Source organism: Xenopus laevis, chromosome 8L (assembly GCF_017654675.1).
Source record: "Xenopus laevis strain J_2021 chromosome 8L, Xenopus_laevis_v10.1, whole genome shotgun sequence".
Taxonomy (NCBI): domain Eukaryota; kingdom Metazoa; phylum Chordata; class Amphibia; order Anura; family Pipidae; genus Xenopus; species Xenopus laevis.
In genome coordinates, this window is record NC_054385.1 from 121440915 (window position 1) to 121468730 (window position 27816).

At 39.3% G+C, this 27816-nt stretch overlaps 1 protein-coding gene across 2 annotated transcripts; it reads left to right on the forward strand.

Annotated features, from left to right (window-relative positions):
* LOC121397193 (SLAM family member 5-like) lies at window positions 1–27656 on the forward strand. 2 transcript variants are annotated; one of them, XM_041573523.1, is made up of 7 exons: window positions 1–90; window positions 15375–15695; window positions 17114–17392; window positions 19480–19548; window positions 20858–20943; window positions 24273–24397; window positions 25743–27656. In XM_041573523.1, exons 1-6 carry the CDS (start codon window positions 27–29, stop codon window positions 24357–24359), a joined length of 906 nt encoding a protein of 301 aa, XP_041429457.1. In that variant the 5' UTR covers window positions 1–26; the 3' UTR covers window positions 24360–24397; window positions 25743–27656. The 2 variants fall into 2 exon arrangements, with proteins under 2 accessions (XP_041429457.1, XP_041429456.1); XM_041573522.1 differs by having other exon boundaries at window positions 19438–19548; window positions 25743–27653.
* Window positions 27657–27816: the final 160 nt, after the last annotated feature.

A 27816-nucleotide genomic window follows, 5' to 3' on the forward strand; every position in this document is an offset into this window, starting at 1 on the left:
CAGTGTCTCTCTACCATCCGTACAACATGCAGGCAGTGTATGCTGAGCTGCTGCTCTCCCTATCACTCTCCCTCGCTCTCCTTCCATCAGGTTAGTAGAATATTTACGGGTTTATTTGGTTGAATTAACCCTATGTTTTGTGTGTTTGGTCATATTAATTGTACGGGTGCAGCAAAGATCATTGTCATTATAGAGATAGAGGGTTAAATCGAGAGTTTATTAAATGTTACAGACTGGAAGTGAACATTCTATTTCTTTATGACTGATTCCTTTCAGCATGAGGGTCCTGGGTTCAGTTCTACTCAGAGAAATTGAGTCTGTGTTTGCCTTATGTATAGCAGTTCCCTTTTGTTCTCTAAAATACACAGGCAGGTCAATTGGCTCATGATAAAACTGAATCTATCTAAATGTAATAGGGACCTTAGATTGTAAGCTCCACTGGGGCAGGGACAGAACTGAGAAGTTTGTGCTATATAAATAAAGGCTATGGGGTATATTTATCAAAGAGTGAAGTTAATAGTGAAGTTCCGCCACTAGAGTGAAATTCCGCCACTTCCCATTCATTTCTATGGGGTTTTTAAAGACGTATTTATCAAAGGGTGAAATTTCACTTTCACCCATTGATAAATACGCCTTTCAAAATCCCATAGAAATGAATGGAGAGCTGCGGAATTTCACTCTAGTGGCGGAACTTCACTCTTTGATAAATTTACCCCTATGTTGTACTGATTTGTAAAGTGACATCTTCTGCAGAGTTTAGGAGAGAGAATCGATACAGAATCTATAACTCCTGTGACTTTCATCTAATATAATATTAAATGTAATATTTATCAGGGTATTACATACCCTTTAAATATGAAATGAAAAAAAAATGCATGGGCGTGCTTAGTGGCAAACTACTTTCTGGAATGTGTGAGCTTTTCCCGATGTTTTTCAATACTTTAGAAAACCAATAATAAAACATAATTCTAGGAAACTTTTCAAAATGCATTTGTTTAAAAAAAATGTAATTGTTTTGATGCTATTCATAATTTTAATTCCTATGGAAAGCAGCATCTGTCTAGTCTTTTGCATGCACTTGCACTGCTGGATTCTGACTCCTGAAATAATGTAGCAGAAGCCAGCAGATTACATTGTATATTTGGTCAGTGCTTAAAAAGACATTTTCTTGTAAAATGGTTTTAAGTGCAACACCCTATTTAAAGAAGCTTTAGCACCAATAAGGGTTTATGCAGCTTAGTTTCCATTAAGTAAAATGTACCTTAATTATTAATACAGGAAAATAGGAAGCCGTAAGAAATTAAAAACTGTTTGTTTAAATTTCTATCTGTAGCACTCCTAATATTTATACAATATCACTGTGTTTATTTATTTATTTATTTTGGCTTGAAATCGTAAAGTAAATGAACACAGTGTTGGGTGCTGTGCACTGAATCTTTCGAGCATCCAGATTCCCTTTATTATATGACACAGTTGAGTTTGGGGGTGAATATAATAACACCCTCAATCTAATCAATCAGATTGTCGCTTTGTTTGTTATGACTACACCGGACCAATGAAAACGAACTGCTACAAATGTTATACAGGTATAGGATCCATTATCTGCAAACTCATAAAGCTCCAAATTACGGAAAGGCCGTCTCCCATAGGCTTTATTTAATCTAAATAATCCAAATTTTTAAAAATGATTTCCTTTTTCTCTGTAATAATAAAACAGTAGCTTGTACTTGTTCCCAACTAAGATATAATTAATCCTTATTGGAAGCAAAACCAGCCTATTGGGTTTATTTAATGTTTACATGATTTTCTAGTAGACTTAAGGCACGAAGATCCAAATTACAAAAAGATGGTCCAGCGCATTCACGGGTCCGATACCTTTACCTTTTAGGGTAAGTTCACACCTGGAGATTCGGGGAGATTTAGTCACCCAGCGACTAATCGCCTCTTCTTTGGGTTGACTAATCTCCCCGAACTACAGGGGGAAGCAGATCGGGGAGATTAGTCGCCTCAAAAAAGAGGCGACTAAATCTCCCCAAATCTCCAGGTGTGACCATACCTTTACAAGGTTTCCCCTTTGTTCTCCTAGATATGCCTGAATGCCTAATGCTGGCCATAGACGCAAAGATCCGATCGTACGAATCCTCGATTTGTACGATTTTCAGACCGTGTGTGGAGAGTCCTGACATTTTTCGTCCCACGAAGATCATTCGTTTGGTCGATCGGACAGGTGAAAAGATTTCTGTCGGCTGCCGATAATATCTCTGCGTGTATTGCCGATCGGATGATTTTCAGTGGGAGACTGTCACTAGCTTTGTTGGACATAACTTTCGTACGATTGCTGTCAGGGGCAGAACATGGGCTGATCTGTTCTTTTACTACTTTATTTGATCTGAATGGTTAGTGGCAGGTCTGGAGATTAGAGATGTCGCGAACTGTTCGCCGGCAAACTTGTTCGCGCGAACATCGGGTGTTCGCGCTCGCCGGAAGTTCGCGAACGTCGCGCGACGTTCGCCATTTTGGGTTCGCCATTGTTGGCGCTTTTTTTTGCCCTCTCACCCCAGACCAGCAGGTACATGGCAGCCAATCAGGAAGCTCTCCCCTGGACCACTCCCCTTCCCTATAAAAACCGAAGCCCTGCAGCGTTTTTTCACTCTGCCTGTGTGTGCTGAAGAGATAGTGTAGGGAGAGAGCTGCTGCCTGTTAGTGATTTCAGGGACAGTTGAAAGTTTGCTGGCTAGTAATCGTTTTGATACTGCTCTGTTATTGGAGGGACAGAAGTCTGCAGGGGTTTGAGGGACATTTAAGCTTAGGTAGCTTTGCTGGCTAGTAATCTACCTTCTACTGCAGTGCTCTGTATGTAGCTGCAGTGGGCAGCTGTCCTGCTTCTGATCTCATCTGCTGACTGCTGCAATAACAGTAGTCCTTGTAAGGACTGCTTTTATTTATTTTTTTGTTGTTTTACTACTACTACTACTACTACTATAAGAGCCCAGTGCTATTAGTCTAGCAGTGTTGGGGAGTGGGACTGGTGTGCTAATCTGCTGCTCCTAGTAGTTCAGCAGCACCAACTTTAATTTTTTTTTTTTAATATTCATTTTTTTTTTATTTAACTTTTTTTTATTTTACTACCGCTGTAGTAGTGTATAAGTTGACCTTTTAGGCATTATTTGCCCTGTAGGCATTATTTGCACACTGTTTTCTTCAACCCGCCATCTAGCTGTGTGACCTTGTTCACATTCTGTCTAAATATCCATAATATTACCGTCTCCAGAAAAAACACCGGAGTGACTTTTTTCAAGCAGCCATAATATATTTTACGTAATCCGTATCCACCGCTGTAGTAGTGTATACGTTGACCTTGTAGGCATTATTTGCACACTGTTTTCTTCAACCCGCCATCTAGCTGTGTGACCTTGTTCACATTCTGTCTAAATATCCATAATATTATCGTCTCTAGAAAAACCACTTGAGTTACTTTTTTTCAAGCAGCATTCATATATTTTACGTAATCCGTATCCACCGCTGTAGTAGTGTATACGTTGACCTTGTAGGCATTATTTGCACACTGTTTTCTTCAACCCGCCATCTAGCTGTGTGACCTTGTTCACATTCTGTCTAAATATCCATAATATTACCGTCTCCAGAAAAAACACCGGAGTGACTTTTTTCAAGCAGCCATAATATATTTTACGTAATCCGTATCCACCGCTGTAGTAGTGTATACGTTGACCTTGTAGGCATTATTTGCACACTGTTTTCTTCAACCCGCCATCTAGCTGTGTGACCTTGTTCACATTCTGTCTAAATATCCATAATATTACCGTCTCCAGAAAAAACACCGGAGTGACTTTTTTCAAGCAGCCATAATATATTTTACGTAATCCGTATCCACCGCTGTAGTAGTGTATACGTTGACCTTGTAGGCATTATTTGCACACTGTTTTCTTCAACCCGCCATCTAGCTGTGTGACCTTGTTCACATTCTGTCTAAATATCCATAATATTATCGTCTCTAGAAAAACCACTTGAGTTACTTTTTTTCAAGCAGCATTCATATATTTTACGTAATCCGTATCCACCGCTGTAGTAGTGTATACGTTGACCTTGTAGGCATTATTTGCACACTGTTTTCTTCAACCCGCCATCTAGCTGTGTGACCTTGTTCACATTCTGTCTAAATATCCATAATATTACCGTCTCCAGAAAAAACACCGGAGTGACTTTTTTCAAGCAGCCATAATATATTTTACGTAATCCTTATCCACCGCTGTAGTAGTGTATACGTTGACCTTGTAGGCATTATTTGCACACTGTTTTCTTCAACCCGCCATCTAGCTGTGTGACCTTGTTCACATTCTGTCTAAATATCCATAATATTACCGTCTCCAGAAAAACACCGGAGTGACTTTTTTCAAGCAGCCATAATATATTTTACGTAATCCGTATCCACCGCTGTAGTAGTGTATACGTTGACCTTGTAGGCATTATTTGCACACTGTTTTCTTCAACCCGCCATCTAGCTGTGTGACCTTGTTCACATTCTGTCTAAATATCCATAATATTATCGTCTCTAGAAAAACCACTTGAGTTACTTTTTTTCAAGCAGCATTCATATATTTTACGTAATCCGTATCCACCGCTGTAGTAGTGTATACGTTGACCTTGTAGGCATTATTTGCACACTGTTTTCTTCAACCCGCCATCTAGCTGTGTGACCTTGTTCACATTCTGTCTAAATATCCATAATATTACCGTCTCCAGAAAAAACACCGGAGTGACTTTTTTCAAGCAGCCATAATATATTTTACGTAATCCGTATCCACCGCTGTAGTAGTGTATACGTTGACCTTGTAGGCATTATTTGCACACTGTTTTCTTCAACCCGCCATCTAGCTGTGTGACCTTGTTCACATTCTGTCTAAATATCCATAATATTACCGTCTCCAGAAAAAACACCGGAGTGACTTTTTTCAAGCAGCCATAATATATTTTACGTAATCCGTATCCACCGCTGTAGTAGTGTATACGTTGACCTTGTAGGCATTATTTGCACACTGTTTTCTTCAACCCGCCATCTAGCTGTGTGTATTATCGTTTCCAGAAAAACCAACTGAGTTTTTGTTGTTGTTGTTGTTTTTTTAAAAATAATGCCAGGCAAAGGCAGGCCGCCACGCAGAGGCCGTGCTAGGGGCCGTGCTGCTATGCAATCCTGTGGCCCTAGCAAATTGCCCAGTTTTAAAAAGCCAATGACCCTGAACTCCCAAAATGCTGAAGAGGTAGTTGACTGGCTTACACAGCACACCCCATCCTCTACCGTTTCTAACTTTACCACAACATCCTCCTCATCCTCCACTGCTATGGCCACCCCACGTAACACTTCCTCCACCACCGGTGCCCCTTCTTCACTGGGGTCAGAGGAGTTATTTTCCCATGAGTTTCTTGAACTGAGTAATGCGCAACCATTATTGCCAGAAGAAGATGAAGGAGATGAGGACCTTACACCAGATTTAATTCTGGCAGAGAACACGATAGAGATGGACATAATGAGTGATGAGGAGGAGGTCCCCGCTGCTGCTTCCTTCTGTGATGTGTCAGAAGAAATTGATGCATCTGAGGAGAATGATGATGAGGAGATTGATGTTTTGTGGGTGCCTAGTAGAAGAGAGCAAGAGGAGGGTAGTTCAGATGGAGAGACGGAGAGTCAGAGAGGCAGTAGGAGAATAAGACTTAGAAGAAGCAGGGAGGACAGCCCGCAGGGATCAGTAGGGCAACAACATGTATCGGCACCTGTGTTCAGCCGGCCAACGCACCCGCCATTGCCGCCAATGCCGCCAACTTCTACTGTTACCGCCAGATCGCACACTTCCAAAAAGTCAGCAGTGTGGGATTTTTTTAATGTGTGTGCCTCTGACAAAAGCATTGTAATTTGCAATGAGTGCAGTCAGAAACTGAGCCTTGGTAAGCCCAACAGCCACATAGGTACAACTTCTATGCGAAGGCACATGAGCGGCAAGCACAAAGCACTTTGGGAGCAACACCTCAAAGGCAACAGGCAAACTAAAAGCCACACTCCTTCTGGTCCAGCATCTTACTGCTCTACCTCTGCTCTCCTTGACCCGTCTGAACCACCCTCCACTCCGCCTTCCACCTTGACCACCTGTTCCCATTCCCAGTCATCTGCCACCAGCCAAGTTTCTGTGAAGGCCATGTTTGAGCGTAAGAAGCCAATGTCTGACTGTCACCCCCTTGCCCGGCGTCTGACAGCTGGCTTGTCTGCACTCTTAGCCCGCCAGCTTTTACCATACCAGCTGGTGGACTCTGAGGCCTTCCGCAAATTTGTAGCAATTGGGACACCGCAGTGGAAGGTACCCAGCCGCAATTTTTTTTCTAAAAAGGGAATACCACACCTGTACCAACATGTGCAGAGCCAAGTTACCGCATCTCTGTCACTTAGTGTTGGGCCAAAGGTCCATATGACTACTGACGCATGGTCCTCCAAGCATGGTCAGGGCAGGTATGTCACCTACACTGCCCACTGGGTGAACTTGGTAATGGCTGGGAAGCAGGGAATGGGTAGCTCAACAACAACAGTGGAGTTGGTGTCACCGCCACGGATTGCACGCGGTTCTGCCACCACCTCTACTCCTCCATCGCTCTCTACCTCGTCTTCTTCTTCTTCTTACTCTGCTGCTGGGTCCTCCTTCTCCTCCTCCACACCTGTGCACCCCCAGCTCCCCCTAGGCTATTCGATGTGCCAGGTACGCCGTTGTCACGCTGTCTTGGGGATGACGTGCCTGGAAAGCAAAAACCATACCGGATCTGTACTCCTGTCATCTCTGCAGTCACAGGCCGATCGGTGGCTGACCCCACACCAACTGCAGATCGGAAAAGTGGTGTGTGACAATGGAAGCAATCTGTTGGCAGCGTTGAGACTAGGCAATTTAACACATGTGCCCTGCATGTTTTCAGCATTTATATGGCATATTTTTTCTGGCAACTGTGCTTCAGTGGCTGCGTCCAAAAAAATGCATATTTTCTGCATTTATATGGCATAATTTTTCTGGCAACTGTGCTTCAGTGGCTGCGACCAAAAAAATGCATATTTTCTGCATTTATATGGCATAATTTTTCTGGCCTCTGTGCTTCAGTGGCTGCAACCAAAAAAATTTATATTTTCAGCATTTATATGGCATAATTTTTCTGGCCTCTGTGCTTCAGTGGCTGCAACCAAAAAAATTTATATTTTCAGCATTTATATGGCATAATTTTTCTGGCAACTGTGCTTCAGTGGCTGCGACCAAAAAAATTACTATTTTCAGCATTTATATGGCATATTTTTTCTGGCCTCTGTGCTTCAGTGGCTGCGGCCAAAAAAACTGGGCAAACAATGCCTACAAGGTCAACGACGTTGACCTTGTAGGCATTGTTTGCCCAGTTTTTTTGGCCGCAGCCACTGAAGCACAGAGGCCAGAAAAAATATGCCATATAAATGCTGAAAATAGTAATTTTTTGCCATACGTTGACTCAACGTATATGGCAAAAAATGACTATTTTCAGCATTTATATGGCATATTTTTTCTGGCAACTGTGCTTCAGTGGCTGCGACCAAAAAAAATGCATATTTTCTGCATTTATATGGCATAATTTTTCTGGCCTCTGTGCTTCAGTGGCTGCAACCAAAAAAATTTATATTTTCAGCATTTATATGGCATAATTTTTCTGTCAACTGTGCCTTCAGTGGCTGCGACCAAAAAAAATGCATATTTTCTGCATTTATATGGCATAATTTTTTCTGGCCTCTGTGCTTCAGTGGCTGCAACCAAAAAAATTTATATTTTCAGCATTTATATGGCATAATTTTTCTGTCAACTGTGCTTCAGTGGCTGCGACCAAAAAAATGCATATTTTCTGCATTTATATGGCATAATTTTTCTGGCCTCTGTGCTTCAGTGGCTGCAACCAAAAAAATTTATATTTTCAGCATTTATATGGCATAATTTTTCTGGCAACTGTGCTTCAGTGGCTGCGTCCAAAAAAACTGGGCAAACAATGTCTACAAGGTCAACGTATGGCGAAAAATTACTATTTTCAGCATTTATATGGCATATTTTTTCTGGCAACTGTGCTTCAGTGGCTGCGTCCAAAAAAACTGGGCAAACAATGCCTACAAGGTCAACGTTATGGCAGTTGTTTAAAGAGAACAGTAGATTACTAGCCAGCAAAGCTACCTAAGCTAAAATGTCCCTCAAATCCCTGCAGACTTCTGTCCCTCCAATACAGAGCAGTATCAAGCAGATTACTAGCCAGCAAGCTTACTATCATCTGTCCCTGAAATCACTAACAGCTCTCAGATTTTTCAGATACATTTTTGCCCTTGATCCCCCTCTGGCATGCCACTGTCCAGGTCGTTGCACCCTTTAAACAACTTTAAAATCATTTTTCTGGCCAGAAATGTCTTTTCTAGATGTTAAAGTTCGCCTTCCCATTGAAGTCTATGGGGTTCGCGAACCGTTCGCGAACCGCTCGCATTTTTGCGCAAGTTCGCGAATATGTTCGCGAACTTTTTTTCCGACGTTCGCTACATCCCTACTGGAGATGGGGAAGTCCCAGGATTCGAACAACCAGATCTTTGCACCTATGACCAGATTAAGTCTAAAGGTGGCCATACACGGGCAGATAAAGCTGCCGATATCGGTCGTTTGGACCGATTTGACAGCTTATCTGCCCGTGTATGGGGGCTTCCGACGGGTCTTGCCGATCGATATCTGGCCACGATATCGATCGGGAAGGTTGGATTTTTACCCGACTGACCCGTCAGAGCCCCTTGGCGCATCGTAATTCGATCGTTCGGCCATACGGCCGAACGTTCGAATTACCCCCGATATAGCCACGCAGTTTAGTGGCATATCGGGGAAAGATCCGCTCGTTTGGCGATGTTGCCAAACGAGCGGATCTTGGAGTCTATGGCCACCTTTAGGTTAATTAAAGTGAGATATCTGAAGTCCTAGACATCCTGGGACTTTGGCTGAACGGCACAATTATTTTCCTGTAATATTGGCAAGATCTGAAGGGAGGGCCAAAGGTTTGACCTCCAAGGAAGGTTTGAACTGTAAAAATCTGATAACCACTCCTGTAGATTGATATTTCTTGATGTAGAATACAACCCTTTATTGCATTTAAGCTAGTATAAAATTTAAAATTTAGAGGCCTAATAAAATGATTTTGTCTAGATCTGATTCATCAGAAGTAGTCACCGTATAGAGGGAAGCAGCTCATTACTCATGTTATCAAACCACAAACTAGAGCTGTGCAAGCGTGTGTTATTATAGATATTGTTCTAATCAAACGAGGTTTGGACTGGCTGGGATACTGGGGAATTCCACGAGGAGTCCGACTGGGCCTTTCCGCCTTTCTGAGAGAACAAAGCATTAACTCTTTACTACCTTTTTCTAGTTCAGACTGTTTATTTGCAGCAGTATTCTAAAATGAAAAGTGTGTTTAGCTTTTGTGGGTTTTAAGAAGAATGCATGATTCACAGTGCCTGGGGGATGGAAAATCATGTAAGATTTTTTTCATGTGAGAAAGAAAAGAAAAAGTTAGTTTAGGAGTCCAAGCTGGACAAGTGCCAGATTTCAAAATTAGCAGCCCCTTGGCTGACCCCCTACTGCGGCCCCTCATACACACCCACACGTATACACATCATGAGCTCACTTGTTCCTTCTGCTTCCCCCCATATCTCACACACCATCAGGGGAATGTAATAAAAGTCGCAAAGAGCAAAACAATTCGCACCAATAAGACTAACGGGGGAATGTAATAAAAATCGCTAACGGAAAAACTATTCGCAATGCGAAAAGTTATGCCTTTGCGCGAACAAATTTTGCTTTGTGCGAATTTAATATAGCTTTTGCGAGCCCGGAAACTGTTTAGCGACCACTTCCGACAGTGAAAGACCGTTTGCGAATTTTATAGTTTGCGCCAATGTAATAAAACTTCTTACTGAAAAAGTCGTTATGTTTGCTCCAAAAGATTACGACACCTTCAAGCACTTCTTATGCGTGCGCAATTAAAATTCGCAATGCAATAACAGTTTAAGGAACAATATTACTTTGCGAGATGTGGATTTTTAGTCTTATTGGTGCGAATTGTTTTGCTCTTTGCGACTTTTATTACATTCCTCTGTAAAAATCCACATCTCGCAATGTAATATTGTTCCTTAAACTGTTATTGCATTGCGAATTTTAATTGCGCATTGCGAATTTTAATTGCGCATTCAAAAGAAGTGCTTGAAGGTGGCGTAATCTTTTGGAGCAAACATAACGACTTTTTCAGTAAGAAGTTTTATTACATTGACTGCGCATTGGCGCAAACTATAAAATTCGCAAATGGTCTTTCACTGTCGGAAGTGGTCGCTAAACAGTTTCCGGGCTCGCAAAAGCTATATTAAATTCGCACAAAGCAAAATTTGTTCGCGCAAAGGCATAACTTTTCGCATTGCGAATAGTTTTTCCGTTAGCGATTTTTATTACATTACCCCGCATGTGTTCTAGAGACACTGCCAGACTGGACACAAGAGGTTTAAATCAATGTAAAAACCTAAAACCTATGATATACATGTAACCCTATAACTTGCTCCACCATATTGCTCTCCTTGACTAAAGGTTGCCATAAACACAATCAGGGCCACCATTAGAAGCCACGGGCCCATGCAACAACATTTTCGGGCCACCCTGGGCACCGCCCACACAAAAATTGAGGCCCAAGAGAATATTATTAAGGGGCCTATAGATTATTAAAATAATACATTGGTGGCCAGGGGATTAAGAAAAAAAACAAAAAACACTGGTGTTCAGTAGAATTGAACTCATGGCTTCAGGACTTCAACTTCGCCTCCTTTTGTGACTTCGGATCTTTTCATCGCTTCAGTACTTCAATTTTGTTTGTTTTTATGACTTCAGGTCTTCAGTTTTGGTTGTTTTTGACTTCGGGTCGGCCACTTCGGGACTTCGGCTTTGGCTATATTTGGGCTTTGAGTCTTTTCTCCGTATCGGAACTTTTAAGATCATACCCACATTAACAGTGGTGTGAACAATAGAGGTGTCACAAGTGTGAACAATACAGGGGATTAGAATCTGAATTTGAGGTTTAAACAATGCAGGGGCCAGTTTATCTCTGTAGTGATATCTTTTAAATCTTACATATGGTAAGTAGACACAGCATGTGGGGGGGCCACAGAATGATGGGAGGGGGGGTCGCAGGCCGCCACCAGTTGGACAGCCCTGATGTAGACAATTTGCAATTGGTTTTCATTTTGTATTATTTGTGGTTTTTGAGTTATTTAGCTTTTTATTCAGCAGCTCTCTAGTTTACTGTTTACTTAATGTGGTTGTTAGGGCCCAAACTACCCTAGCAACCATGCAATTATTTGAAAAAGAGACCAGAATATGAATAGGAGATTTGAATAGAAAGAGGAATAATAAAAAGTGGGTATAATAAATGTGTAGCATTACAGAGATTTTTACCTCATACCCCGGGCCGTGCTCCGATCAGTAGAAACCTGCATCAGTCTGGGGGCACCACTGAGAGATCGGCTTCCTTCTTCTTCTTTCTTCAAATTTCCCGGGGCAGACGCATGCGCAGTAGAACAAAATAGTTGACTTCTTCGTTAAAGTTCGGCTTTTCATGCTACTGTGCACGCACACCCATGCGAACAAAGAAGAAGAAGAAAGCAATCGATATGAGGTGCTCGCTAGAAGAACCCCAGTTTTCTGCTGATAGGAGCACCAGGGTTTCAGGTAAGTCAATACAATCACCCTCAAGTAAAGTTAGCCTTTCCTTGTTGACCCATGTATAGCATCAAAAAAGGATCGTAAACTCCATTATCCAGAAAGCTCTAAATTATGGAAAGGCCGTATCACATAGACTCCATTGTATCCAAATAATCCACATGTTTAAAAATGATTTCCTTTTTCTGTGTAATAATAAAACAGTAGCTTGTACTTGATCCCAACTAAGATATAATTAATCCTTATTGGAGGCAAAACCAGCCTATTGGGTTTATTTAATGTTTACATGATATTCTAGTAGACTTAAGGTATGAAGACCCAAATTTACGGAAAGATGTGTTATCCAGAAAACCCCAGGTCCCGAGCATTCTGGATAACAGGTCCCATACTTTATTATAAAAAAAACAATAAATAAGTATCAATACATATAGATTAAGTGCCATGTGGTATGAAACACAGTAGGAAGGAGGTCCCTGTCCTGTAGAGCTTACCATCTAAGGATATTAACCTTATTTTGGTTGATATTTTTTTAGATGTATCCTGTATGTTCAATGTATCCACCTATTTATTGTACAACCCTAGGGAACATGTTGGTGCTTTATAAATGTGTGTTAATAAATAATCAGGTCAAATCAATGTGAGCTGGTCATTTTTGTATAACTCGGACATCCCATCTGTCATTTAACTGGACACTGTCTGACAAGGAGTAAACTGCATGGTGGAGCATTCTGGGTGGTTAAGAGTTGGCATTGATGGAGCAGTGGGCAAGCGCGCTGCTGATATAATAGGGACTCATTAATGAAGCTCAGTGTATGGGTGAATATTTCTCTTAAAGGAGAACTAAACCCCAAAAATGAATGTGGGTAAAAATCCCATATTTTACATAATGAACTTATTGCACGAGGCTAAAGTTTCAGCTTGTCAATAGCAGCAATGATCCAGGACTTCAAACTTGTCACAGGAGGTCACCATCTTGGAAAGTGTCTGTGACACTCACATGCTCAGTGGGCTCTGATTGGCTGTTGAGAAGCTAAGCTTAGGGCTCGTCACTAATTATCCAGCAGAAAATGAGCTTCCTCTGTAATATAAGCTGATGCTACAGGTTTGCTGATTATTAAATTCTGATGCTAATCGCACTGGTTTCTGTGCTGCCATGTAGTAATTATGTGTATTAATTACTAATCAGCCTTATATTGTGACATTTCTATTCTATGTGTACTGTATATTGTGAGTGGGTCCCTAAGCTCAGTAAGTGACAGCAGCACAGAGCATGTGCAGTGAATCAGCAGAAAAGAAGATGGGGAGCTACTGGGGCATCTTTGGAGACACAGATCTTTTCTGCTAAAGGGCTGTGGTTGCCTTGGGCTGGTACAGAAGCACAGAACCTAATGTACAACATTTCGAGCTACTTCTTTAGTTAGGCTTTAGTTCTCCTTTAAGGTTCATTGCTGGGACAATCCAGCTAACTCATGAGAAGCCATTTTCATGCTTTTTAAGAGTGGCTCGAAAGCCACCTATCTGATCCCATATCAACACATAACATGAAAAAAACTGAAAATAGGAATCTTCACCACTGATCTCTCAGTGAACAGTACATTTTTCTACCTTACAGAAATGAGCAGAGACCTAGGGGCAGATTCACTAATCAGCAAATTTTCGCCACCGTCCATTTCGCACCCATCGCAACACTTCGCCGAGCGCAAATTCGCTCCGACTACACCAATTCACTAATATGTAGTTTCGTCCTGGGCAATGAACGCTGGTGACTTTTCGCTATTGTTACTTATAAATTATTATAACTGTTGATGCAAAAGGTTTAAGTTACCGGTTTATATTACACATGTCCAGGGAACCTTAATAAAGACAAGCATGGATGGATTGGGACTCAAAATAGGCCCTGGCATTTCAAGTACACGGAGGTAGTGATGGGCGAATTTATTCGCCAGGCGCGAATTCGCGTGATTCGCCGCCAGCGAATAAACTCGCGAAACGCCTGTAAAAATTTGCGGCAAAAATTCACCGGCGTCAAAAAAATTTTTCCGAAAAAACCCAAAAACGGGCGCCGGCGTCGAAAAAACGGGCTACCAGCATAAAAAACATTTTCAGCTCACATGATATGATGTAAGTGAAGATTGAGGGAGATCTAGCTACTTTATAGCACTTCGCCTGATCTGAGGTGGCGAAGGCAACTCTGGTGAAAGAGGTAATGCTCAGTAAAATCCGCAATTTAGTAAATTTGTGGAGTAACATCTGTTTGCTAAAGTGAAAAGTCACCTGGTGATAGAGTGCAAATGACCTCTAGTGATGGTCCCGTTCGCTAGCGAATTGGCGCCTGTGCCTATTAGTGAATTGGTGATGACCCTGTGGGTGGTAACGTTGGCGAAAAGTCACTAGCATTAGCCACTTCGCTCTTTAGTATATATACCCCTTGGACCGAACCCAAATCTCTTTTCATTATATTGCCAGAGAATTCCATGTCCAAGAAAAACTTACTGTTGACTATTTTCAGAAGGCACAGTATAAACTAAAGAACATGGCACATCTTCACCTTGTTCTTCTTGAATTTTTCAATATTCAAATGTTAAAAAATAAAGGTCCCTCCAAATCCATATCTTCTACAGAACAAATATGCAGCCAATACATTTTATTGATATATATACATATAATTTTCATGTATTAGTAGTTTACTTGACTGGACCACAGTCCACCTTTTGAGCTTGAGCCACCACAATTGTTACTTTGGCCTTCTGTTTGAGATCATTGTCCTGAATTTCCCTGTATTTTACCCCAATCCTTTTATTACAATCAGCTGCCCATTCTTTGTTAAAGGACAAGGAAAGGCAAAAAAATAAAATCCCATTTTTTCTCTCTTTAATGGAAAAGAAACCTGTCTCCAATATACTTTAATTAAAAAATGTGTACCGTTTTTATAAGAAACCTGACTGTATGCAGTGAAATTCTTCCTTTATTTACTGCTGTGGATAGGAATTGTCAGAGGGTCCCTAACTGCTGAGCAGGGAAACAATCATACTTATGAACAGCAGGGGGAGCCCCTGCCTTACTTCCCAGCCATGCAGAATTCAAGGAGCTTTGTTTATGCCGATCCCTAAGCAGACCAGACCAGACTGAGCATGTGCAGGGTCAGGCAAAGATGTTTAACAAAGTTACAAGATGGTGACCCCCTGTGGCCAACTTTGAAAGCATAAATCATTTGTTTGATTAGGCTTGTGGTGCAGTAAGTTCATGCTTATGTTTAGTATACAAAATACAGCATTTCTAGCCTTATTCTATTTTAGACTTTACTTGTCCTTTAATAAAAACTAGGGATGCACTGAATCCAGGATTTCAGTTTGGGATTTGGCCAGGATTAGGGCTTTTTTTTATCAGGGTTCAGCCGAATCCTTGTGCCTGGTCAACCCAAATCTGAATCCTAATTTGCATGAGAAAATTAGGGATGGGAAAGGAATTCACGGGACTTTTGTTCACAAAACAAGGAAGTAAAACATTTTTTCCCACTTTAGGATCTACAATACATTTGTACTAAGTGCCCTTATTAGAATAATCCATATTTACTCCTTTTTTCTATAGAAAGTTATCCTTCTCTGGTCCAGGTGAATGGACTCTTAAATCAGTCTATCCACATGTCAAACTATTTGAAACAGATGGATCCAGTTGAAGATGTTGTCTGGCATCATGAATTCAGGGGGAAAATTTTCAAAATTGCAAGTTTTGATCGCTCAAAATTAACGGTCAAGAAAGAAGAACTAATCGACCGTCTTGAATCATCTGAAGATGGAACTTCTTTAACCATCAGAGAGCTGAGGATGGAAGATAGTGGGACCTACCATGCAACTATTACTTTCAAAAACCAAGAGTCTATTAAAATCTCATTTCATCTCACTGTCTATGGTAGGCACTTTAACTTTTATGGCTCACATGAGGTCTGAAGTGATGTAATATTGTGGTGTCAGATGTTTCTCACAAAGGGGCGTGCCCCCAAAATGTTATTATGTTATGTAAAAAATGTGTAGGGAACATCCCAACTTCACTTGCAGTTTATGGAAGTCCCTTTACTGCTATAGCATCATAATGCCCCTATGTACAAAGTGGGGCCTATAGAACTGCTTTTTTTTTGTGATAGAACATGTCTGAACTATTACCTCAACCAAGCTGAACACCTTGGAATGAATACAAGATAGGCCTGACTGTCCAACATCAGGTGCCAACCTCCTTTACTGTTTATAAATGGAGACCAATCAATTCCATGGGGCAAATTTACTTACCTCCAACGTTGCACCAGTGTTGGCTTCACCGCACTTCGCCAGGGCGCCACTAATTCAATAAAATCCAAAGTTGCGCTCAGGGAGGCGAAAGGTAGCGAAGTTGCGCTAGCGTTACTTCGTCAAGCAAAGCGAAGTTACGCTAGCGATGCCTAATTTTCATATGGCGCCAAGTAAAAGTACAATGGACGTATATGTAGCAGCAAATACATTACACTACACAAGCCTGAGAAACCTTCATAAAATAAAATAGAGGTGTTATTTTGCCCTAAACATGTGCCCACTGCATAGTTTAGGTGCCATATGTTAGGAAAATGTAGGGGGGAAGGAGGGTACCCCCAAAAAAATTTCCGATCTTTTTCAGCCTATCACCCTTAAAAAAGTAAAAGACGCCAGCGTTTTACTTAGAAAAAATTTAAACTTTTTTTGAAGCAAGCCTACTCTATTGCACTTTGCCTGGTCTGAGGTAGCGAAGGAAAGTCTGACGTTACGTTCAGTAAAATGCACAAGTTGGTGAATTAGCGTAGTTACGTCCCTTCGCCATAGCACAACCTTGCCTGGAGTAAGGGTGCGAAGTAGCACTAGAGTAGGTCCACTTTGCTAGTGAATGTAAGCCAGCACCCATTAGTAAATCGGCGACGTAACGAAATGACATCACGCTGGTGAATTTTCACTAGCATTAGCCACTTCGCCCTTTAGTAAATTTGCCCCTAAATGTTCTAGTAAAAAGCTTTCTGAGAAGAGTAAATGTTGTTTTAGCAGCAAAAAGAGGACCAACTTCACAGTAATCCCTTTGGTTTTGCAATTAGATGTTGGACAGGCAGATGCCTACATACTTTTGGCCATACAGTGTAATTTTAAAGGTTACATTGGTTCTCTGATAAATATATTTGGAATAACATCTGGAGGATATACATTGTCTTCTGACAATTACCACTTTCAGTTTTAAGGGGAAGCTATATGTATATATGTATTACAATTCCATAGGTGTACAACTGAACATTTTAAATATCCATTTAATGCAGTTAATTTTTTGTTTCCTAACAGAGCCCGTCCCAGTGCCGAGCATATTAAAGACCATAAAGGGAACATCTCCTGAATGGTGCAATCTAACCCTGCATTGCTTTCTTCCAATAAACGCTTCACTGCACGTGGAATGGAAAGAGAAGTATAAAGATCTTGGATTCAAACCCTCTAAAAATGGGAGCTCAATTGAACTTGCCCTACAACCTGAAATGTGGGGTACAGAGTTTCTGTGTTTGGTGAAGAACCCAGTGTCTTATAGCAATGCCTCGTTATTAATACAACAGGAATGTAGGATTTTGGGTGAGTTGTCATTGTCTCTGTGTCGTAATCTAATTACAACATTGAAAATTGGCAATGAGTTAAAAGGAAGAATCTAGGATTTTATTTAATGGAACAAGTCATACAACTACAGTATATTGTCATCATGTTGTCCATAAAGATGTACACTACTTACAGACTGTTCCCTATGGATCACTCAGATACAATTGTCTAACTCTACACAACTCAATACAGGACATCTGGCAGTAATATACTAAATATCTATCCCAGAAAACTTGGTCTAGTAACCCATAGTATCAAGGAGTTAAATAAGGAGGTAGGGATTCCTCAATGTCCCTGTTTCTATCCACTGGATCAAGGTTGGACCTTTGATGCTCTATTTATTGCCTTTCACTCCAAAATAATACTAAAATCCCAATTTATCTCATTATTTAAATTAAAAAACCAGGACCAAACTCCCATACCTTTACTTTATATACAGTATTATTAGAAAAGTTTGATTTAATCGCTTCCCATAAAAACCTGATAATATTGAGCGAAAACCCAAATTGTATGGTTTTTTTTCTCGAATTGCTCGATTATTTCAGGCTTTTCCCAGAAAAGCCAGAATTTTTCGGATTTTTGCCCGAAAGTCCAAAGTGGTCGGATTTTCGGGTTAATTCCAGCACAGACCAAAGAAACTTCTAAATAGGATAGGGACCTCTGCCATTGACTTATACACAACCTCGGCAGGTCTGAGATGGTGGATTTTCAGATTCAGGCTTTTTGCAGCATTGGGCTTTAATAAATCTCAAAAAATTTGAGTTTTGCCCCAAAAAGCCTGACCGGAGTTTAGTAAATAATCTTCTGAGTGTCAATCTCATGTGTTATATGGTATAATGTACCCCCTACTGTAAATGATAAGGATATTAGAAGTCACTGAGGGGTTCTGTGACCATATAAAGGCACAAGGCTGCAGGCTGAGTTATACAGGGAACTCTGAGTATCACTCATGTATTATAAGGGATAATGTACCCCCTACTGTAAATGATAAGGATATTAGAAGTCACTGAGGGGCTCTGTGACCATATAAAGGCACAAGGCTGCAGGCTGAGTTATACAGGGAACTCTGAGTATCACTCATGTATTATAAGGGATAATGTACCCCCTACTGTAAATGATAAGGATATTAGAAGTCACTGAGGGGTTCTGTGACCATATAAAGGCACAAGGCTGCAGGCTGAGTTATACAGGGAACTCTGAGTATCACTCATGTATTATAAGGGATAATGTACCCCCTACTGTAAATGATAAGGATATTAGAAGTCACTGAGGGGTTGTTCTGTGACCATATAAAGGCACAAGGCTGCAGGCTGAGTTATACAGGGAACTCTGAGTATCACTCATGTATTATAAGGGATAATGTACCCCCTACTGTAAATGAGAAGGATATTAGAAGTCACTGAGGGGTTCTAAAAAAAAAAACCCTGACCAGTTTAATTTGAAGTTTAGTAAATAACCCCCTTAATGATAATGTATTAATAGGTTTGAACACAAGAATGCAACATTCCATTCCATTGACTGTGGGGGGTATGCCTAAATATCTAAGGAGCATTAGGTACCCCAGATAGGTTTCTGCAAATATTTAATAAGATTGAATTGCTTGATATAATCATAGCTCTTTTGGGATACTTATTTCAAAAGATTTAGTTTGATTTTGAAACATGTTAATTAAATTATCAATACAACTTGCAAAATTTATACAATCAATAGCATCTGTTTACCAAATGAGTGGATTCCTGCTCAAACTGGTCATATTGGTGGTAAGTTTATTTGATCAAGATAGTGGTATACATAAACGTGTCCGGAGAGATGTGTATTGGGCCATGGGATTTTCAAATCAGGTCAATAGAAGCCAGACAAAATTAAAATTAATAAGACATATTAGGTCTATATTGCAACACACTAAAATGTAGGTGATCTGTGCACTTAATTTAATCCAGGTCCCACACAAGGAACATAAATAACATGTTTGTTAAAATGGCTTTTTTGCAATTTTCTTTAATTTTCTGTCTTTTTAATGACAGAATACAGTGCTCATCACCGTATCTATATCTTCCTGTTGGCAGCTGTTGTGATCTTACTCCTACCATTAGCTGCAGGCATAATAATAAGCAGAAGGAAGACAAGGAGAAAAGGTAATCCATTATAACCCTACAATTTATTACTGTACTCTTTGTAGCTAACCTGCCTATGTTTGCTTTCTTGTTACCGTATATACTCGAGTATAAGCTGTCCCGAGTATAAGCCGAGATACCTAATTTTACCTCCAAAAACTGGGAAAGCTTATTGACTCGAGTATAAGCCGAGGGTGAGAAATGCAGCAGCTTCTGGTAAGTTTCAATCAAAAAATTTAGGGTTTCTGCTCCCATTGGAGGTTCCGGCGTCTCGTTTTTGGAAGCCGGCGACCATTCTTGGACGCCGGCGAATATTCTTGGTGACTATTCTTGGATGCCGGCGACTATTCTTGGATGGCGGCGACTATTCTTAGGCGCGGCGACTATTCTTAGACGCCGGCGACCGTTTTTGCGCTTGACCAGAGTATAAGCCGAGGTAGAGTTTTTCAGCATATTTTGGGGGCTGAAAAACTCGGCTTATACTCGAGTATATACGGTACATAGCTTTTCCCTTATCGGAATGAACAGTTAGCTAAAGCACAAAAGCAAGGGTTAATAACATAAATCTGTGTTCAGGTTTAGAAGAGGTTTAAAGGGCAACTGTGCCCACATTTTTCCAGTTGAAAAGTGATTAGTACAGGGTAATACCTATGGTGACAATGTAATTTGGTATCTTTGGCTCCTTAAACTTACATTGTTCATAGAAGACTCTATAAGCTAAAGCTTTTCCACTGCATTTTAAAGCATAGTGGGGCTTGTCGGTGTAGTGTTAAAATTTCTTATTTGAAGAGCATGAAATTTGTAATACATTTAATTGGAGTCCCTGGCCTGCCCACTCAAGCCCCCATTCTTACTTTTTCTCTTCCATGTAATCAAACCTCAATGCTCCCGTGTGTTATCACCCTGCCTTATTTTGTCACCAGCTTTTCCCTTTATATCTGACCCAGGCCCTTTATGGCACAACCCACCCCTTTTATGTCACGACTTGACTCCTTTTATCTCTGCCCCCTGCTTCGAGGTTTAACATTTTGGAAAATCCTAGTCAACTACTATATAAGTAATAAAGAAGATTTAAAACAACCACTATTAAATAGATAGGATATGCTAGGTGCTGTGGTTCAAGAGCAGGTTGAGGGCTACAAGTTGGACATCTTTAATCTATAGAAAATATATTCCTTTTACATGAGGTTCTTAGTCTTCCTGTATTGACAAAAACCCACCTTTTCTACAACCTGACATGCAGGACAATATAAGAAACTTGTGCTTTCGTCTCTGTTGTGGTTTTTCAGTGCACAAAGGATGTTCATCAGATGCTTATCTCGTTTTATAGAACCTGCTCCATCTACACGGGAAGTTAAATGTAAAGAACCTGCATTTGCAGTTGTGCAAAAGTGTCCTCAGGATGTTAGTGATCTGGTAAGAAAAATGTTTTGTGGTCACATATTTATATTCAGCCTTATCAACGTTTGTCTGTTCCTTATCGACCGCAGCACTTTTATTGTTTTATATATACAGTTCCAGTGTAGGGCATGCAAAGTGTTTACCCCCCCACAAATCCCAATGTCGGAAATTTCCCTGTAGTGCAAACTGTATCCTGGAGAGATGTCTCCATTTTGGCCCATGGATGTTATGGGTATTTCCTAATTTATGAAAGGGGATTCCACAGCAGAAGTAGTGAGGTTAGATGTTTCTGGGTGATCTAGATATGGAGACCTTTATGATAAGGAGAATCTTGTTTCTACAGTAAGTAAAATAGGTACTGATCATCATGCGTTAAACATGGTAGCTAGAAAGAACAGCTGTGTGTTCCAATGAGGAGACTGTACTGTAGGGAAGCTCCACAGACTGTAGGTTTCCAGTGGGTAAGACTCAGGGAAGTCCCCAGGGAAATCCCTTGGATGCAGACTAAGAAATTCTGGTATTCCAAGGCTGGACACCTGCATTGTGAGCAATGTCCAAGTGAAAGTGCTCTTATATGATCATCTATAGCAGGGATCCCCAACCTTTTGAACCTGTGTGCAACATTCAGCACTAAAAGGAGTTGGGGAGCAACACAAGCATGAAAAATGTTCTTGGGGTGCCAAATAAGGGTTGGGATTGGCCATTTAGTAGCCCCTATTTGGATTGTCAACCTACATTGAGGTTCTGTTTGGCAGAACACCTGGTTTTTATGCAACCAAAACTAGCCTCTAAGCCTAGAATTAAAAAATAATCACCTGCTTTGAGGCCACTGGGGGCAAAATCCAAGGGGTTTGAGAGCAACATGTTGCTCACAAGCTACTGGTTGAGGATCACTGATCTATAGTAAATATTCTGTGCACTAAGCGAAATACCTTTGTTGCCTACTTTGTCTAGTAATAAAGTTGGTGTTTCTATTTACAAATCACTGGTTCTGAAACCACTGTGAAGTGTGTGAGTAACAAGCGATGCCTCATACTTGCTGCCAAGCACATGCTCCTTAACCAGAATGACTCATTTTGTTCTATTTTGTTCAGGAGTCACATGTAGGTTTGTAACGTATAAACTGGAGATTGGCAGAATACTGAGCCACAAAGTAGACCAGAAGAGAAAGAAAGATAATTGAATAGTTGGTTACATGAAAACAACATTTCTTAGAGGCAAAGTCCAAAGGTTCATATCAGAGAAGGAATAATTATTCAAATGAAACAATAGTAAGAAGGCTTATTTACAAAAGCAACCACGAGTGCAGTGGGGAGTGCTGAAATGGAAACCAACCTGAGCCCATGTTGATACCACTGTGTTGAATTTACCAGATCTTCTTGCTCATTAGCTTATACAGTAATACAGGCATGGGACCTATTATAGAATGCTCAGGACCTGGGGTTTTGGATCTCCGTACTTTTTGTCTACTAAAAAAAAATGTAAACATTAATGGGCAGATTTATAAAAGGTCGACTTTCGAATTTATGTGATTTTTTTTTACTCGAATAAATTTGAATATACTCACAACTCAAATGGGAGGTTATTTAAGAAAAGATTTGAATCTCAAAATTCGATCAAATAGCCCCGACCCGAAAATTCTAATCTCATTCAAATTGAGTTTTCCCTCTTAAAAAAAAATCAATTGTCAGAAAGGCAATTTATACAGGTATATTCAAATGGCTCAACGGACCTGCCATTGTCTTATAAATTAACTTGGCAGGTTTTAGGTGGCGAATTTTCCAATTAGAATTGTTTCCATGGTCGAGGTGTGATAAATATCACATTTGGATTTACATTTAAATCGGGGGATTAAAATTAGAATGTGTGAATTTTGACACCAAAAAAAATTTGAAAATTCAAATGTACTATTTGGCTCATAATAAATCTGCCCCTAAATAAACCCAAAAGGCTGGTTTTGCCTCCAGTAAGAATGAATTCTATCTTATTTGGGATCAAGTACTAGGTAATGTTGAATTACAGAGGAAAAGGAAATATTTTATAAAATGTTCAATTATTTGATTAAAATGAAGTCTGTAGGAGATGGCCTTCCCGCAATTTGGCACTTTCTGGATAAAGGGTTTCTGAATAACAGATGATATTTAACTCTTAAAATAAGCTCATATGTAACTATACTAAAAGGAGGGTCAGTAGTGAACTCCCCTTTTAATAAAAAAGTTTAATTGTACTCTAGTTAAACTCAACATAATAAAGGAAATCCAAAATAATTAGTTTTCAAATTAACCAGGATCCGTGTGAAGAATTTGTGCTGGGCACCTCCGTAGGCTCACATCAATACAAACCCCCAAGAGTCATCACTCTTCATAGACTGTCAACCTGCCTCCACGAATCTCCCTTATACATATTATACATATTTATTATAAACAGGATAGCTTTCTTCACTGGGGTACACGCTCCCACCACCTTCACAATCTTGCTGCCATTTCTTCCTGGGCTGAGGGTGCTCCCCACAAGGTGGCATTTTTTCTTGGCCCTTTATCAGTTCAGCTATAAGCAGTTCTGGAGAAGGGGTCTTCTCCTCCAAACTCCTTTGGGAGCTTTCCAGCATCCTCTCCTATTGGTCTAAAAATTGCAGGATGATTCCTATTGGGTCTCTATGAGTACCAATTTCTAGTGGTTGAGGAATGTGAGAGAATTTTACCTTCCTGCTACATAATTAAAGGGACACTATTTGTATTAACTTTGTATTTGTTCCTGAAGAAACATCGTGGGGCAGATTTATCAAGGGTCGAAGTGAATTTGAGGGAATTTTCAAAATTCGAAAAATTTGAAATTCGAAATTTTTTGGATACTTCGACCATTGAATAGGATACTACGACTTCAAATTTACTTCGACTTTGATTCAAAAATCGTTTGAATATTCGACCATTCGATAATCGAAGTACTGTCTCTTTAAAAGAACGTGTTTCAATTCGATGGGCGAATTTCGAAGTATTTTTTACTTCGAAATTCGACCCTTGATAAATCTGCCCCCATGTGTCATGTTAAGTTAAGCAGAGTAGTTGTTTTTACTTAGTTTCGATTAGATCTTGAAATATTATTGTCAATGTTGTGATTGCAAAAAATAAATATTATATATTTATATATATAATATATATACATAATATATAAGTGGTTTGTCTCCTTCCTCTAGGTCTTTTGAGTGTATTCTGCCAGATACAAAATACATGTGTGTGTGTGTGTGTGTATGTGTGTGATACATATATGATATGATACATGAGGATGTGCTAGAGATATGTCATGAGCAAGATTATCATTGATCTATATGTAATATTATATTGTAGAATCTAATTGAAACTAAACCAAGATCTGAGCAGCCACCCAAGGCAAAAGTCCACACAATATATGATGAGCTTAGACCTTCAGGGTGAAAAGAAAAGTGAAACCTGATCTAGTTGTTTATACCAAGGTGAGACACTTATTAAAAACAATAATTTTACAAAAATGTGCATTCTCAGTTTGAGTGGGATGGTGGGTGATATTGGTTTAAAGTTACAAGGCTTTTAATAAATGCTTGTTGCTTGGCTCAATTGGTTGCCAACTGATTGCATTTAATGTTTTTGTTAGTATTCAAATGACCTTTGTAACAATTTATTACAGAGACAATATAAAACTAAAAAAACCTTTGCTAAAAAAAGAGTGCGATAAATTAAACTTATGTGAAGAATGCTTATTCTTTTAATAAAAGTAAACATAAAAATCCATATTTTCCCAATTGTGTGCCATCATAACGATTCTTTTCACAAATGGGCAGATTTATCAAAGGTTGAATTTCAAATGTATGTGATTTTTTTCTCTTTAATAAATTTAAATGTGATTGTCTAAAATTAGTTTGAATGGGAACAACCCGAAAATTAGATTCGTATTTTATTCGAATACGAACAAATTTCGAATTGAATTTTCCTCCGAGAACAACTTGAATATCAGGAAGGCTATTAACATCTTCAAATGGGTCAACAGACCTCTGCCATTGACTTGTAAATTAATTCAGCAGGTTTTAGGTGGAGAATATTCGAATTCAAATTAAAACTGTTTCCATGGTCGAGGTATGATAAATCTAAAATTCGAATTTACATTCGAATTGAGGGATTAAAATTTGAATGCATGAATTTTGACACCAAAACAAATTTGAAAATTTTAGTTCACTATTTGACCTTAATAAATCTCCCCCTAAATGTCCTACCTCTCCCCAAACAACCCCCCACCCTTGCCTAAACAAGATCCTTTGAACAGTTCATTATCAAAGGGATTCTCATTAGACTGGTAATTAGTTTTATCAGATACTTCTCTGCTCATCGAAAGTGACAGGAAGTGCTTAACAGAAATCGTTTTTTTTTTGTGTTTTTGGTGTCAGAAATAACAAAAACCATAGATATTTCTGAATTAAAACAATGTAAAACAAAACTATGTTCAGCATGAGCCCTATACATTAAGGGGAAGTATACCGTCAATATTTCTGTTGGAATTCTCCTTAGCAAAGAATAATAAGTTATGAACAAAGTTATGGGTTTATTAGCGCAGATTGTGCTTAGTACAGGGGACTACCCTTTTCGGCATAGTTGATGGATCGATACAAGAAATGGAAAGGCCTTAAGACTGTGTTAACTGACTATAAGTAGGTGAGTTCTCTAAGACCTAACATAGTAAAATAAACAGAATAATTCAATCCTAAAGGGTTAAATGTTTGGGGCATTAAAGATGACAAAGTACATATGCCTCTGTATTACGATCCTAAACTTTCTTTATTTTCTCAGTACAACCAGAGATCTCATATGTCTTCCATTATTCCTGACATGCTTGAGCGCTGATCTGAAGGACTTAATGTTATGAACCTCATCATCACCTCTCTTCTCTCCTTCTGGACTGCTGACTACTAAAGATGATTGGTCTGCACGATCAGTAAAACCTACTAATGTAGTTAATGTGCACTGAAGAGGATCCTCCAAGGCTAAACTCAAAAAGTCAAGTAGACATTGGATGTTTTGGAATTGGACATTTGTTTGAAAGGAAAGCCTTTCTAGATGGACACTTGGAAACACTGGTTAATTTTCTACTGAAAGGAGTACCATTGACTGGCAAAACACATAGGGGCAGATTTGCTAAATTTAAGGTTCAAATGGTAAATTCTAATTTTTGAGTTGGTTTTTTGGTCAAAACTCATAATTTCAATCTTAAAACCACCAAAGCAAATTCGAATCCGAGATTTATCATTCCCCTACCCTGGAAATAACTCGAATTTGATAGGTTGCCATCTAAAACCTGCCAAGTTCATGTACAAGTCAATGGCAGAGGTTGACCCAATAAGTTAACCAATTTGAAGATGTTGATAGCCTTCTTGACATTCAAGTTTTTTTTTCGAATTTGTTTCGAGTTTCCGGGTTCTTAACATTCGATCGAATTTTAGACCATGTTTTTTCATAAGTAAACTCCAATTCGAGTTGTGACTACATTTGAGTTTATTAGAGTAAAAAAAATTTGCATAACTAAAATGTGACCTTTGATAAATCTGCCCCATAAAGAGTGACTCTTTTTAAGTTATAAAACAAGCAGATATTTGGCCACTCATGTGCTGGGTCAAATCAGGATTATTTGCTGGTCTGGACCAATAACTGGATCATGATTATTGGATTGTGTTTGGATTCTACTGAGCAGCGTATGGCCAGATACATTAGATTGCTTTATGGGGCTGGATTAGCAAATACAGGGTTATTGAAAATAGCTCTTAGTAGAAAGCTGATCCTGGGTCTGGTCTGATTGCCATTTTTGGCAATTTGGAAAGGCTTCAGATGGGGCTTTTTTTACTTCTTATATGAAGCTAGGCTGATTTTATATAGACATAATAGGTTGAACTCAATGGACGTGTCTTTTTTCCACCTACAATAACTTACTATGTAACAAAGTAGATAAACACTGCATAATACTGTATGCATGCTATACGTATTATTATTATTTGTACAGCTCTACAGAATATGTTGGTGCTGAATAAATATGTGTTATTAATAATAACAATGTCTGATGCTGACTGTATCTATATCTTTTCAATATCTTTATATAGTGCTACTAGCATTCCAATACATATAGTAGCTATGTAGAACACATTCCCTGTCCCTTACAGCTTGCAATTTAATGCAGAAGCTTAATGATAGTCTTTTCTTTCTCTTAGGGCTTTTTTGGATATATTCCCAGAGCTGACATACAGGAAAAAGAAAGAGTAGTTAAAAGCAATGCTGTTTACACCGATACTTTATAGAAGAACAATAGATTTTATTACAAACGGTTTCCTCTACTATTCCCTGTTCTACCCTGGGGAAGGGAGTGTTGGAAGAATTCTCATGAACAAACAATGTGTGCAGATTGGCAAAGATATGGTCACGGGTCAAGGCAAATATTCTCCTATGTATTTATTCATAACTGTTACATTTATTTACCAAAAGGTGCTTCCGTTGTTACATCCCTCTCAGTCTTTGTAAATAAATATTTACATCTTAAACCACTTTCTAATATCAAATATATAAATAGTTAAAGAAAAATATTTCTAGAAGGCAAAAACTTTGACAAGAAGATTGACACCTGCTGGTTACACCTGGAAAAAGAATATATATTCTGATTTGTTCCTCATTTAATGTATGAATAAATGTAAAATAATTGGAACATATCAATAATCCATAGTTCTTATTTTATTATTGTCTTTCAAGCAATGTAACTTAATATACGTCTCCCCATGTACCGGTTAAGGTTAGGGGGTTATTTATAAAAGTCCGAATGTCAAAAACTTTTTTTTTACTATAAAACCCTCAAAAAACATTAATTTTTCATAATTTATTATAC

What these genes read in the sequence shown, in the direction of transcription:
- LOC121397193 (XM_041573522.1), top strand. Translation starts at nt 27, where the DNA reads ATGCAGGCAGTGTATGCTGAGCTGCTGCTCTCCCTATCACTCTCCCTC. An exon ending in CCTCGCTCTCCTTCCATCAG is followed by an intron (nt 91 to 15,374) that starts GTTAGTAGAATA and finishes TTTTTTCTATAG; the next exon opens with AAAGTTATCCTTCTCTGGTC. An exon ending in ACAGGAATGTAGGATTTTGG is followed by an intron (nt 17,393 to 19,437) that starts GTGAGTTGTCAT and finishes TTTTAATGACAG; the next exon opens with AATACAGTGCTCATCACCGT.